The 12839-nt window shown below is 54.6% G+C and overlaps 1 protein-coding gene across 1 annotated transcript; it reads left to right on the top strand.

The window, feature by feature from the left end:
* Positions 1–1120: 1120 nt before the first annotated feature.
* Positions 1121–1931, top strand: KRP23_4825 (uncharacterized protein; the record flags this gene model as incomplete). The annotated part of the gene is made up of 5 exons (XM_067889829.1): positions 1121–1211; positions 1272–1370; positions 1434–1556; positions 1623–1787; positions 1858–1931. 5 exons carry the CDS (start codon positions 1121–1123, stop codon positions 1929–1931), a joined length of 552 nt encoding a protein of 183 aa, XP_067746427.1.
* Positions 1932–12839: the final 10908 nt, after the last annotated feature.

The following is a 12839-nucleotide window of genomic DNA, read 5'->3' as shown; positions in this document are numbered from 1 at the left end:
AAACGACAAATGGCGGTTCAATTTACGAATATTGCAAACGCAACGGTCACGTTGGCATTATTGGGACTTCTGATGCTGGAATGTTCGCTGTTATAGCGTTAGTGGTATGCTATTGGCCTTCTTCACAGCCCTGGGTAGCATTCGCCCGAATTCTTTCGTGCTTATTTAAAATAGTGTTCTGACCGATCTTGACCATTATCACTAAAGGGGGTGACGATCGGTGAGCTACGACGCTACATTAAATTTGTGAATGCGCGGATCTCAGACACGCATCTGCATATAAACATTCGATCTTTGGAACTCAACATTATTTCGGGTACCAACAGAAAGAAGGCTCTGAGATATCTAGTGTTGTATCCGCTATTGGATGGTGTCTATTTGTGCGCGGCATTTGATTCTCTCAGAGTGACGCACTGCTTTGCACCAAAGTGATGTGTGGTTTATGGTATCGAAGATATCGGCACTGACCTGGGCAAATGGAGTGAAGACGTAGGATTTACTGTGTTAGATGGACCAGCACCTGTGAGGATGGAAGAGTACGACTTACAATGGATTGTGAGTATTACCCCCCCCCCCCCCCCCCCCCCAACGCGAGGGCCTGTATCAGACACGATTCTTCAAAATGCTTATCCTGTATCAGACACGTTAAGGATTTTATACTTGGAGTTTGTAAGGGAGCATACACAGTTGACGTCAAGGCGGGTTAGGTATGCATCCATTCCCTCTCAGCTCATCTACCATAGCCGTGCGACGACTCAGCCTCAGTATTTTGAGAAAATTACCTTCCAGAGGTAAATGGGGTAGCCACACACCAACCTATACAAAACCGCAGGTCATTTCTCACGCCACTCATTTCCCGCTCACTCTAGAATCCTCCCCCCTCGCCGCACGGATGTCGGGATTTCAAGCGCGCTGGCGTGAACTTCGCAAATATGGCTGGACGTGGAAGCGGTCTGAGGGCCTGTCAAACGACGTGATCTACATCAAGCCAGGGAAGACCAAGAAGGACGTTCGGGGCGTAGACGTCTTTGTAGGAGATCATGGAGTACTTGGACAACGTCGACTTAGGTATGTTTGTATGTAGGGGGTTCGAGCGGCTGATGTGGCACTAACAGAAGTAATGCTGACAGCGGAGCTCGCGAGGAAGCAAGCCGAAGGTGGAGCCGCTTCAACTACGACGTTAGGCGGCCAGGACGACCTGAATACTGGCGGTAAGGTGACTATCGTGTGTCAGACACGACATGGTTCAAATGCTTACGTGTCTGATGCAGATACTGATGATCTCCCAAGTCACAACAGCGTGTCGGAGGTTGGTGCCAGTGACGTTGTGCCTTCAGCAAGCGCATCACCTGATGCTCCACATGATGAAGGTGAGCCGTGCTAGTATCGTGTCTTCTCATGTTTGTTACCTGACTCTATCGTGTATAATACAGTCAACCAAGGCATCGATAGCCCCAGATCTCACAGCAGCCCTCTCATCGCGACCTCCACGCACATCGACGACAGAGACAACAGCTCCGCTGAAGCGGATGAAAAAGATGACGAGAGCATGCCAGGTACGCTGTTCCAGTACTGCTTGACTGAACGTTGTACTCACGAACGTATTGATGTTGACACTACAGCTCCCCGTCCTCTTCGGCGGCGATTGCGCAGCGAGTTCGAACATTTGCTTTCCTCGGACAGCGAACCTGACATCCCCGAATGCTCAGATGCTGAGGGTAATAGTTCGCGACGTTGTGAATATGAAGAAACGAAAGATGACTCAAACCAGCTAAGCCCGCTCGATGGTATGCTTACGTTGTATTTCCATGTCATCGATACATGTTATTGATGCTATCGTGTACTTGGTTTCTGCAGATGACCCCAACATCATCTCACCTGGAGATCAATTGGACAACTATACTGCGTTGGACTCGGATGGAGATAACTAAGGCGACTCCGTCTACGACGATGATGATGACCTCGGTCCTGAGGAGCCCGATCCAGTTGAAGAAGATGCTCTTTACTCTCCAGACCTTCACTTTGAGCCGTCACTTCTTCAAAGAGTTGGCGGGGTTGCCGCCATATCTCGTGGATCTGTGGACGCACATGTTCTAACGGACATCAAGTTCAATGGATAGATCGGGCCAGAGAAGGAGACGCCGCTGTCGTACATGGACGAACCTTACGAGGAGCGACCAGCCAACTGGATGAGCGTAGACTATCCTAACATCTTCACTGGAGAAGGCGGACCAACACTAGAAGCGATGAAAGCAGCATCGACTGCGTTGATGGCGTTCGTTTTGTTTGCTCCTCCACAACTGTGGGAGACTATTGCTGGGGCCAGCGATGACTACTTCGAAGCCAATCTCGACAAGCGTGTCGCTGCTCAACACGCAAAACAAGAGGTGCGACAACGCAAACGATCTAGCTTCCAAGTCCAGTCGCCTGCAGCGATCAAAGAGCATTTGGAGAATACACCGGAGATTTCAGGCCGCGAGTTTTGTGTTTTTATCGGGCTGCTTATCGCACGAACTATTGCTCCAAACAAAGAGAAGTTCGAGCATCACTGGAAGACCACGGGTGAAGGCGCCATCCCTCGTGGTTGCTTCAACCGGTTCATGACGCGAGATCGATTTGCCCATTTATCCCGCAACATGCACTTCAGCGATAACGCGCACCGCCGAGCTGCTACCGACCGCGCGTGGAAGTTCCGGCCTGTGATTGAGACGCTGCAAGACACGTTCCACAGAAACTTTGTTCCACCTTCTGTTATGGCTTTCGACGAAGCCATGCTTCCATCCCGATCGACGTTCAATCGCATGCGTGTCTTCATGAAGGATAAGCCCCACCGTTGGGGGACGAAACTTTTCATGCTGAACAGCTCAAAGACTTCCTACTGCATACGGTGAGTTGACATAGCACGCCCAAAGGCGTGCTATTTTTGTTTGGTCTCTAAGATGTCTTATCGTGTCTGATACATACTAAACTGTTGTTATCATGCCTGATACAGTTTCGAAGTCTATTGCGGGAGACGACAGATGCAGGATGGGAGCTCGCCTCCAGACTCACATTCAGGACCAGCGGCAGTTGTGCGGAATCTTCGACAAGTGTTTGGCCCAACAGGGCCACCCAAGTTCTGTCTGGTCGTCACGGACAGATTTTACACGTCACTGGTGTTGGCAATGCAGCTTCTTACGATGAATTTCTACAATGTTGGAACGATCATGATGAACAAGCCCGGACTGCGCGAGGCGATCCTGCCGCTCAAGATGAAAAACGGCCGACGTGCGTCCAACAAGCGTCCTGCTCATATCCCACGCGGCACGTTTGAAGTTGCAACCTCGAAGGATGTCCCATTGGTGAAGGCCATCCGGTGGTACGACAAGCAAGGCGTTCACGTGCTGGCGACAGGAGGCAGTGCTGAGTATGACAGAATTGTTCGGCGAGACCCGCTCACTGGGCAGGACGCAGAACTTATTGCCCCACGAATTGTCAAAGATTACCAGATACTCATGGGCGGCGTCGATGTGCATGACCAGCTCCGTCTACAAAGGTAAGATGACCTATCGTGTCTTATCCTAATTATCGTGTACATCTAACGTGTCTTATCGGAGCCAGGTACTCGCTGCAACTAGCGCGGCGCTACAAGAAGTATTACAAGTCACTCTTTCTCGGCCTTATTGACCTGGCCATTGTAAACGCGTATATCGTGTTCACCTGCGGACGAGCAGCGGACGGCAAGCTCAAGCTATCGCACGTGGTCTTCCTCAAGCAGTTGCATCTGGAGCTCTGTCAGTTGCAACAGGAAGATTGGCAGCACATCCTGCGCCATCGAGGGCTGTAGACTACGCCTTCCAATGCCAGAGAGGCCAGATCTCGTCACATGCCAGTCCAGACTGACGAGTGGCGAAAAGTAAGCGCAAACCAAGCGCGAAAACGCCGCCAACGCGCCTGCAAGCTGTGTTCGGTGCTGAAAGCTGACGGTGAAGCGCGAGGAGGAGAGACGACCTTCTTCTGTAACGAATGCAATCTCAAAACCTCATCCAGGAATGCTCAGGCCGCTCGCGTTTTCCTGTGCAACAAGGTAAAGCATTCGCTCAACGGTGTGCCTACCTCTTGCTTTGAGATCTGGCACAAATAATGGAAAAACGGCTCGCTCGTCCCCAAGTCCAGCAGTAAGCGCAAGATTCGCGCGCGGAAGCCTGCAAGCGCGCTTGGAGACGCCGGGTCAGGGCCGTCGAGTGAATCTGGAAGTGATAGCGAGCTGAGGAAGCGTGCCCGCGGCATTGATGACATCACGCCTAGTCGTTGCGCATCCTGCTCTCTGTCCGTGTCTTGAATTGAATATACTGCCGGCGGCGCGCGATATCATATGGTCCTCATCTCTAAATATCAACGAAGTAATGTGGGTTCTTTGTACAAGACGGGCACATTACAGGCGGCTAAGATGGATGTAGGGGACACGCTTGCCTCTCACATACACGTTAGAGCACCCAAGCCATTAGCGGGTTAGGGGCATGCACCGGCTTTGGCACAGACACGATAATTTTAACGTTGATTAAACTATGTGTACCCACCCAAGGGAATTGTGGTAACGTGTGTAGGGCTTAGGGAAATAGGCGCACCGGATGGCCTCGGGCTTGGGGGGTTAAGTTCCTGAAGCCTGTGAAAATTGGTTGGCTGGAGCTGTGAAACACACGCCGCGGTCACATTTTTCACTACTAGTGTTTCCTCCAAACGTTGATCACCCTGTGGTTGCATTAGCACTCATTACCGCACTATACATTCAGTATTTGTAAAACTTGAATTATGCACCAGTGCATATTTACCAACCTATCCATACCTATACATTGCTCTTTGATTATTCAGAATTTGTATGATTCTGAGTTATGTACTAGTGCATGTATATTATGGGCTATGCACTAGTGCATTTGTACCGCATACGACAGATATATAAAAGAAACAAAAATCGATATCATACGTCCTCAGACATGGAAGCCACATCGCTGACCATGTAGTTCTTGTTCGCACAAGCAATGACGTGGAGCACATATTCGGATTTACGTTTGCACGGGGCTGTTTGGAAGTTCGCGGAAATGCATGGGTCTGTGTATGCACGTGGGTATATCCGCAAGCGTTCAAGGCTTACAGACCATCAGCTTCTCAAATCCGACAGTAAATGGCTGCTTCGTCGAGGAGGGATACAACTTAGAACAGCGTCGCTATTGCTGGCTGGAAGAAGAAAAAAAAACGTCAAGAACTAATGGCCAGCACACCAGACGCATCATTCCCCCGTCAGACCACAGGCATCCTAGATGGACGATATGTTCGGAAGACAGTGTCCGGTCGACGGTCTCTGACAGTGAAAACAAGGAGTGTTAGACACAGTTCTAGTGGTGAAACAAGTGAAACCGTATCGAATGCTTCAGCGAGTACATTTGTGCCTCTGATTAATGATACCATCCCGAAGAACCAGCGTACAAATTCGTCGTCTGGCACCACTTTGAATTCGACGTGGACGCCAGTGATTGTGACGGGGGTCATATGCACCTTAGCCTTAGAGGAAGCGTCAACGCGCTAACCACAACAGACGCCTGGCGTCTCTGTTGTAAGCTTGCCTTCCAGTCGTTTCCGGGTACCGAGTACCAAACGACTTGCGAACTTCCAGGTTAGAGTTAAACTGACTGTATTAATCTCACTTGTAAGGTTCTAACTACTGTAAACTATCTGCATACTGAACTCCTGTCTAAACTGACGATCTTCCAAATGGGTGGCCCCCATTTGATCCGCTACGGTAAGTCCGACTCCGTATCTAGTGTGATGTACACCATCGTACTTAACGTGCTGCAGAGTGTCACAGACCAACTCGTGTGGAGTCCGTACTCGTACTTAATGTGACTGTGTACCACACCGAAGAACAATGGGTCTCCCCCTTTCACAAGTTCTTTTGCTCGGCAACGGTGTAGGCCAGCGTGGCCCCATTACACCCTCCCATACCCAAAGGGGGAGCATCTGTCCCAGGGGGATCCAGCGACGGAGAAGACCCTGCCTTATTCCGCATTCTGCGCCCGAGCGAACACGCACCGAGGACACACCAGGCCCAACGGGCACGCGACCAAGACGCCCACATCCAGGATGACAAAGACAAGCGGCGCCAAAGCGTGTAGCACTGCCGATGCCAAGACGAAAGGCGATGGCGCCCATAAGTAGAAGCCTCCCAAGCACCCGAGATCGAAGTCCGCTTCCAAGAAGCCAGGCGATCCGCCATCTCGAGCCAAGCCTGCCAAGACCAAGTCCCGATCCAGCAACAAGCGCACAGAGGTTCAACCGCCCGGTCTGCAGGAGGCCAGCAGCAGCAGCGAGTCGGACACCGACTGTACGAACCCTGGGCTCATTCTTGGCGACGAGGATAGCCCGGATGTCGACATGGAGGAGGCTCAAAAAGCGGACGACCAGCACACACCGCCGGCATCTACGCAACGCATCGAACGACCTCGGTCTGCGGCAAGGAAACTCCAAGAGCTAGTGGCGGAGCCTCTACCCCCGATGAAACGCAGTATGGTGCCCCGCGAGACTCGACAATCGAAGGAGAGGCTCACAGCGCGCACGACACCCCTGATTCGCAAGCTGCGGACAATAAGCAGGCTGACGCCGATCGAGCTTCGTCCGTCACAGAGATGGAGATCGATCAAGGCCCGATTCGGGACGCGAAGCGTTCGCCTCCGGAGGACGTCTCGAACGAGGTCGACTACGACGAGTCGGATTCCGAGAAGGGACTCGAGCAAGGGGAGGTCAACGACCCCAATGCTTCCCCGAAGCTCACGGAGCAGCAACGCGCTCTCCATCCAGGAAATCCCATGCCTCCTCGCAGCAAGGCTGCCGTTGATCGCAACGCCGAGCGAGCGAAGGCCGAGCATGAGCGTCAAATCGCATCGACCGAGCGGGAACCGCAAGTCAGCACCAACGTCTGTAGTGCGGACGACGTCCCGCTTGAGCTGCTGCAGCGCGACAACCGACAACACCTCAGCGAGCGCGCTCGAGATGTGAAGGTCGCCACCGAGCAGCGTCGAGACTCGAAGCGTGATCACGAGTCTGCGACTCCTCGAACGCGAGAGCAACTCCTCGCATTGTGATACTGGTCCGTCCGAGTATCTCTGGCGGAGTCGGGAACCTGGGCAAAGGTTACCGCACTACGATGAGTGTCCGGTCGTCTTGTACGACGACACGGGCCTGACCCGCCAATCCTACGAACTTGAGTTCACGCAGTGGCTCCGCCACTTGGGGTATCCCATGCCTGAGTTCCAGGACTCTCCGTATCGCCTCTATTGGCTCGCCCAGCGGCGTCTTCGGTTTCTTATGGCAAAGATGGTCGTCAACGGCCAGTGGCGCACCCGCAGCTTCGACCGCAATCTACCCACCCCGGGGGTCATCCTCGAGGATGTCCTTCAGATGGTCCAGAAGTCCTGGCAGTCCCAGCCGATAGAACCTCGAAGTGTTCTTGGTCGGTTTAACGCCGACCGGCTCCGTGGGAACGCTCATAAGCGTCCACGAGGTCGGCGCAGTACTCCGAGAGGCGGCTTCCAGACTCCCACGTGTTTTGATACTCTGGATAACCGCGCCACTTCACCAGACACTGGTAGTGACCGATAAGCCCGCAGTATCCTCTCGACATGATAGTAGAGAGCGCCCTCATTACCAATCAGTGGGGGAGGGGTACGCCACGGACGTGTCGACGGACCAGGACGCCTATCGTCACTCGTCGGCGTCGTACACCTCGGCTAATGACGTCTCGTCGGCTCGGGGGAGCCCCCTGACTGATGTGGAGGGCTGCCAGAGGCTGCTGGAGATGCAGCCAACGGACCTTGTGTCCCTACGCCGTCGCGTGCATCTTGTCGAGTCGACTGTTGAGTCAAGACGTGGCGTCCCTCACGATTTAGGTCGTCTCGAGCGCGGAGCGCATGATCTGCGACAGCGGGTTGATGGTCTCGAGGAGGAGATTCGTCAGGTCGCTCACTGCTGTTCGGAGAGCAAACAAGCCCTTCAGGAGGACCGCGGTGCCCTTCGGGATCATCTTCACTGGATCCGACAGCTCTATTCCCGCGTGGGCGCACTGGAGGATCAGATCCCTCAGAGGGCCGTTGCTCCGCTGGCTGCTGCAGTCCCACCCCAAGCTGACTTGATGTAGATGATGGCGAGCGTCTTTCGGCAGTACTCGAACTCGTCGAACTCTCAGAGTCATCTGCCTCAGCAGGGCGATAAGGCTTGAGCAAGCCCACGTAGAACGTTGGATGCGTGGCCATGGCCGATGGCAGGTCCAGCGTGTACGCGTTGCTGTGGACCCCAATGGCCGTGAACGGCCCCACGAATCGTGGCCGAAGCTTGGTGCTGCCCACCGCAGTGACTGCCTGGATAGGGAGATTCTTAGCGTTTGTCCCCAAGGTTAAACACGTGCGTGTTCTTACGCCCTTGCCTGTCACTGTGTTCCTTTTGCGTATCTTGAGCAGCCGCCATAGCGTCCCGGACGCGCTGTCGTACTGCTTCACTTGTCTCGATGAACGTGAGGAGGTTCCGTTTGACGGACGAACGGAGGTCTTGGAGGCCACGCGGATCTTCGGTGATAGCCTCTCCCCCACCCAAATTCGAAGCCGGTGGCAACGATAGCGGCGTACGCGGATGCCGCAAGCCATTTACATAAAATGGGGTGAAACCCGTCGACGAATGCACAGCATTATTCAGCGCAAACGCCACTTGGGGTAGCAATGTGCTCCACTTGGTGGGTTCTTCAGCGCAGACGCTGCGCAGTACGTCTTCCAGCACACGGTTCACGCGCTCCATCTGACCATCGGTCTGTGGATGGTCCGCTGTGGACATGTCCAATCTCGTACTGAGAAGTCGGAACAAGTGTGTCCACAAGTGTGACACAAAGCGCGGATCTCGATCGCTCACGAATACCTCCGGGAGGCCATGGTGTCGAAAGACATTGTCGACGAAGAGCTGCGCCGCTTGCGGCGCCGTCACGCTCTACTTCACCGCGACAAGCCGCACCATCTTGCTCAGTCTACAGACGAAGACCAAGATGCCAGTGTGTCCGCGCGTGTCCGCCGGGAGCTCAAAGATGAAATCCATGCTCACCGAACGCCAACAGTCAGCCGGCATCAGCAATCTCATCAATGGAGCCGACGACGATGGGGCGTGCTTCACACGTTGGCACGTCTCACACGTCTGCACGTACGTGCGCACCCACTTATACATATCTGGCCACCAGAAGTTGCGCGCCACAGACGTATACGTCTTCTCTCTGCCAAGATGACCGCTGAGCGGCGTGTCGTGTGCCTCGTAGAGGACTCGATGACGTAAGTTCTCGTCGTTGGGAACCACGATACGGGGCTCGTCGCTTTCGTCTACCTGATAGTAGAGAAGATCATCTGCTAGTGAGTAGCGGTGCAAGCGTAAGCGCTGCCGAGCAGTGAGTTGCACACCCGTTTCAGGCACCTTCAGTGAAGTTACGAGATCGGCGAGATCGACATCCTCTGCATACGCCTCGCGTAGCAGCTCATAGAGTGGGGACTCGAGATATGCAACGTGCGCCAGCTCATAGTCCGGACGCCGGGACAACGCGTCCGCGAGGACGTTCGGCTTCCCTGGTTTGTACTCCACCGTGAAGTTATACTCCGCGAAGAATGAGAGCCACCTCGCCATACGCTGGGAGAGGTGGGGCGACGACGTCGCTGTCCGCAAGGACGCATAATCTGTGTAGATTACAAAGGGTTTGCTGCCAAGCAGGAGTACCTGAAACGTTACGAGTGCGTACTTCATCGCCAGAAGCTCCTTGTCATGGACAGGGTAGTTTTTTTCAGCCGCCTTGAGTTGGCGCGACTGGAAAGATACTACCCGTTCTCTGCCATCGGCTTCGACCTGGAGCAGGGCACAGCCTATGGCGAAGTCGGATGCGTCGCATACCACACTGAAGGGACGATCATCGTCGGGCAAAGCCAAAATCGGAGCGCTCTGCAGGCTGCTTTTGATTGACTCGAAAGCCTGCTGAGCTTCATCGTCGCACGACCATTCCGCTTTCTTCTTCAAGAGGTTCGTCAGTGGCCGTGCCATCTCAGCGTAGTTGGCGCTGTACTTGTGTAAGTAGTTGGCAAGGCCAAGCCACTTGCGCAAGTCCTTCTGAGATACTGGCACTGGCCATTGTGCGATCGCGCATATCTTCTCAGGGTCCGCACGGACACCATCCTTGCCAAGGAAACATCCCAAGAAGGGAATCTCTTCGGCTCCAAGATACACTTGTTGATGTTCGCATACAAGCGATTATCGCGCACGCACATCAATACCTCGCGGAGGTGGTTAACGTGCACTTCGACAGCCGTCTTACCTCCTGAGGTGCGACTGGGCACGAAGCTATGATCAAAGTACGTCTGTACGAACTGCCGCATCGGCCGGACGTGTTGAGTCACCAGTCGATTGAACGTGGCTGGTGCGTTCGACAGCCTCTGGGGCATCACGAGCCATTCCCACAGCATCCCGCTGGGTGTGCTCACCGCTGTGAGCGGGACGTCTGATTCCCGCATCAGCAGCTGATAGTAGCCATCGACCATGTCGAGCGCACTGAAAATGGTGCAGCCCACCACGTTGTTTTGTAACACGTCCTTGCGAGGGATTGGCGTGGACGCCGGGATGGTTGCTGCATTCAACTTGTTGAATGCATGGGTCATGCGCCACTTCCCATTGGGTTTACGCAAGCAAAACGTCGGGGACGAGTGCGGCGACTATGACTCGCGCACCATGCCCGCGGCATATTTCGCCGCGAAGAATGCGTCGATCACATCGACTTGCTCCTTCGGTAGTGGCCATTGGCGCGTGGTGCAAGATTTGGTGACTGGCACCAAATCGATCTCGTGTCGCACACCTCGGTCTGGAGGTAACACCGACGGTGGGTTATCGCTGACGACATCCGAGAACTCCTTCAAAAGGGGGTAGTACGGATCCGACGGGTCTTTCAAAATGGCCGCAACATATCGTTTCTGCCGCGAGGAGGACCTCTCGTTCTCCAACACCTCGGGGTCCATGACCGAGGAGGTGTTGAGCTCGATCGAATCGAGTTCGCGACGGATCAGGACCATCTCCTCGAGCTCGCCGGCCTTCAGGGAGTCGAGAAACTCGACATACGAGAGCTCTTCGAGTTCCAGTAGGTCTGCTACCGCAAGCAGAATAGCTAACTCCCCGCCATCCTTGTACTCGCCCGTGAGCACGTCCAATACCGTTGGTCCGACCACTCTATCCGAGGGGTCTGCATTGCGGCGTACTACGCCTAGACGTAGTCCCGGTGTAGACGTGCCAGCCTTAGCGTCTTCCGACGTGGGAGTCTCTGCTCGACCACACGTCCGTGCGCGAGCCCCAGCTCTAGCGACTGCTCCTGCGTGAGCTGCCGCAGCTCGAACGCTTTGAATGCCACCCGCCCCGTGGGCAAAGGCGACGTTCTCGTTCTTGAGAGTTTCATGAGCCTCATCCTGAGGAGCACACAAAAATTCCATATCTTCTCCCACATCCACCGAAGGCTCATGAGCTCTCGAAGATGTAGAACTCGCGGTCGACATAGCCGAAGGCAGTCCAAGTACTTCCGAAGTACCTGCAAAGTGCCGTTCGCCGCGTGGCACACGATGTTCATGCACAAACCCGTCTCGGGAAGAGGAGGGGACATGACCCGCCAGGGCTCTGTCCGCGAGGGGCTTGTGACTGGCACCAATGGTGCGACTTCGCCAATCAATCCACGGCTCATGTTTAGCAAGCCAAGGCATGCCGAGGATAAGATCGTACCGATCGTCCATGTCGAGGACAATGAACGGTTCGACCGAGTTGAAATCGTCAAAGTTGACGTTTAGAGATAGACGGACCTTCCGTGTAGACACGATGGATCCAGTCGCCAGGCGAACAGATACGTTTGTATTTCGCTTAGATGCTTCCAAAGCACTAGCATACAATGCACTGTTCCTAACCACACTGGCCTTCGTCGCGAAGTTGTAGGACGCTCCAGAATCAATCAGGAACTTCAACGGCTCGTCATATCCCTTAACGCTGGCTGTGACAACCACGAGGTTAGACCGCGCGGCGGCCACGGAGAGACACACAGAAGTGTCGTCCCTGGGACTTGCTCCCCAGGAGGTGGAGGTGGCAGAGTTACCGACCTCGAGGAGGAGCGACGTCTCCCAGCAGGGCGTCCCGCGCCTACTGGGAGTCGCCGTTTTCCGACACCGCAGACTCGATCACATTGAGTAACGGTGCGGCCTTGCCGCGCCCCGTCTTCCACGGATTCGTCGGGCAGTTCCGACGGAAATGACCAAGCTGGCTACAGCCAAAACAGCGACCACTCGTGCGTTGATTGCGCTGGGGACGAGCCGACTCGGCCGACGAGATCTCCATAGGAGTGGGACCTTCCGTAGCCTCTGCGCGACCCGTGTAACCCTGCGCCGAGCGCACGCAATGATCTTCCAACATGGCGATGTGCACGGCACTGTTGAACGGCTTTGGCTGTCTGCGGAAGAGCTCAGTCCGGACCGGACCCGGACGGACGCCATCCATGAAGACCGTCACCTTAACGTCCTCAGAGAGGGGATGACGTCCGCTTTCCGCTTGCCAGGCATGAAGGGCCCTCCCAGGCCTTGCTGAGGCGGATACTGCTGCGGGTATTGGCGATCGTAGCCCACACCAGGGTCCATATCGCCATACTGCTGCTGCTGCTGACTACCGTAAGGACTATACTATGGCGGAGGACCACCAGCATTAGGCGGCGCTTGAAAGCGTCCGCGAGGTTCTGCAGGTCCATGACGTAGTCTTGAAGCGTGCGCTTTCCTTGC

This window comes from Phytophthora ramorum (assembly GCF_020800215.1).
Source record: "Phytophthora ramorum isolate Pr-102 chromosome Unknown Phyram_PR-102_s0004, whole genome shotgun sequence".
NCBI lineage: Eukaryota > Oomycota > Peronosporomycetes > Peronosporales > Peronosporaceae > Phytophthora > Phytophthora ramorum.
Note: the sequence above shows the minus strand (reverse complement) of the source record. Positions and strands in the feature narration are given on the sequence as shown.